Consider the following 803-nt stretch of genomic DNA (forward strand, 5'->3'; position numbering starts at 1 on the left):
TGTGTGTGTGTGTGTGTGTGTGTGTGTGTGTGTGTGTGTGTTATAGCGCCGGCTGTGGGAGGACAGGAGTCATCTGTGCTCTCGACTACATCCATGACCTTCTGGTGACCAAGGTATGGTAACAACACACTCAGGAAGCAGAGCTTGAGTTGAAGCAAAGGTTCTGACTGGAAACAAACAGAACCCAGGTTCTGGTCGGGTCCCAGGTCCTGCAGACCTTCAGCATCATGTGGAACCAGTGGAGACATTTGGTCCAAATATTTCCAGGAGAGGACCATGAGTAACCCTGCAGTCTGAGAGCAAAGAACTCTGTTAGATAAATATGTACCACTAAGATCCTCCTTTAAGGTTTTATTAACTTCTGGAGTCCTGAGTGGTCTGTGGTCAGCATTACCAGGACACTAAAACAAGTAGATCCTGAAAGAGTCCAAGTGAGACCATCACCCCAGCCCCAGGTCCACTGTAGGACGTTAGATGGTTCTGGTTCTGTGGGTCATGAGTTCTCTGTCTTACATCTTCACTCATTCTTTGCTCTGCAGAAGATCCCCAAAGACTTCAGCATCCAAAAGATTGTCCTGGAGCTCCGGAGACAGAGACCCTCAGCAGTCCAGACCAAGGTACGTGTTTACAGACAGGGTCCAACAGACAGAACTGGTCTGAAAGTTCAAGATCAAACAGTATGACGTCCTATAACACAGGGTCCAAGAATCAGAGGTCCAAGAGTCCAGGGTCCAAGAATCAGAGGTCCAACAGTACAGGGTCCAATTGTAGGTGGTCCAAAAGTACAAGGTCCAATTGTAGGA

At 48.1% G+C, this 803-nt stretch overlaps 1 protein-coding gene across 1 annotated transcript in view; it reads left to right on the top strand.

Moving 5' to 3' along the window:
* Positions 1-803, top strand: part of ptpn18 (protein tyrosine phosphatase non-receptor type 18) — a gene marked incomplete at its 3' end in the record, with an annotated part of 15827 nt that overhangs the window by 8130 nt on the left and 6894 nt on the right. The window contains 2 exon segments of the mRNA XM_014028941.1: positions 47-113; positions 540-617. Of these exon segments, the coding sequence (XP_013884395.1) occupies positions 47-113; positions 540-617 (145 nt within the window).

This window comes from Austrofundulus limnaeus, unplaced genomic scaffold (genome assembly GCF_001266775.1).
Source record: "Austrofundulus limnaeus strain Quisiro unplaced genomic scaffold, Austrofundulus_limnaeus-1.0 Scaffold831, whole genome shotgun sequence".
Taxonomy (NCBI): Eukaryota; Metazoa; Chordata; class Actinopteri; order Cyprinodontiformes; family Rivulidae; genus Austrofundulus; species Austrofundulus limnaeus.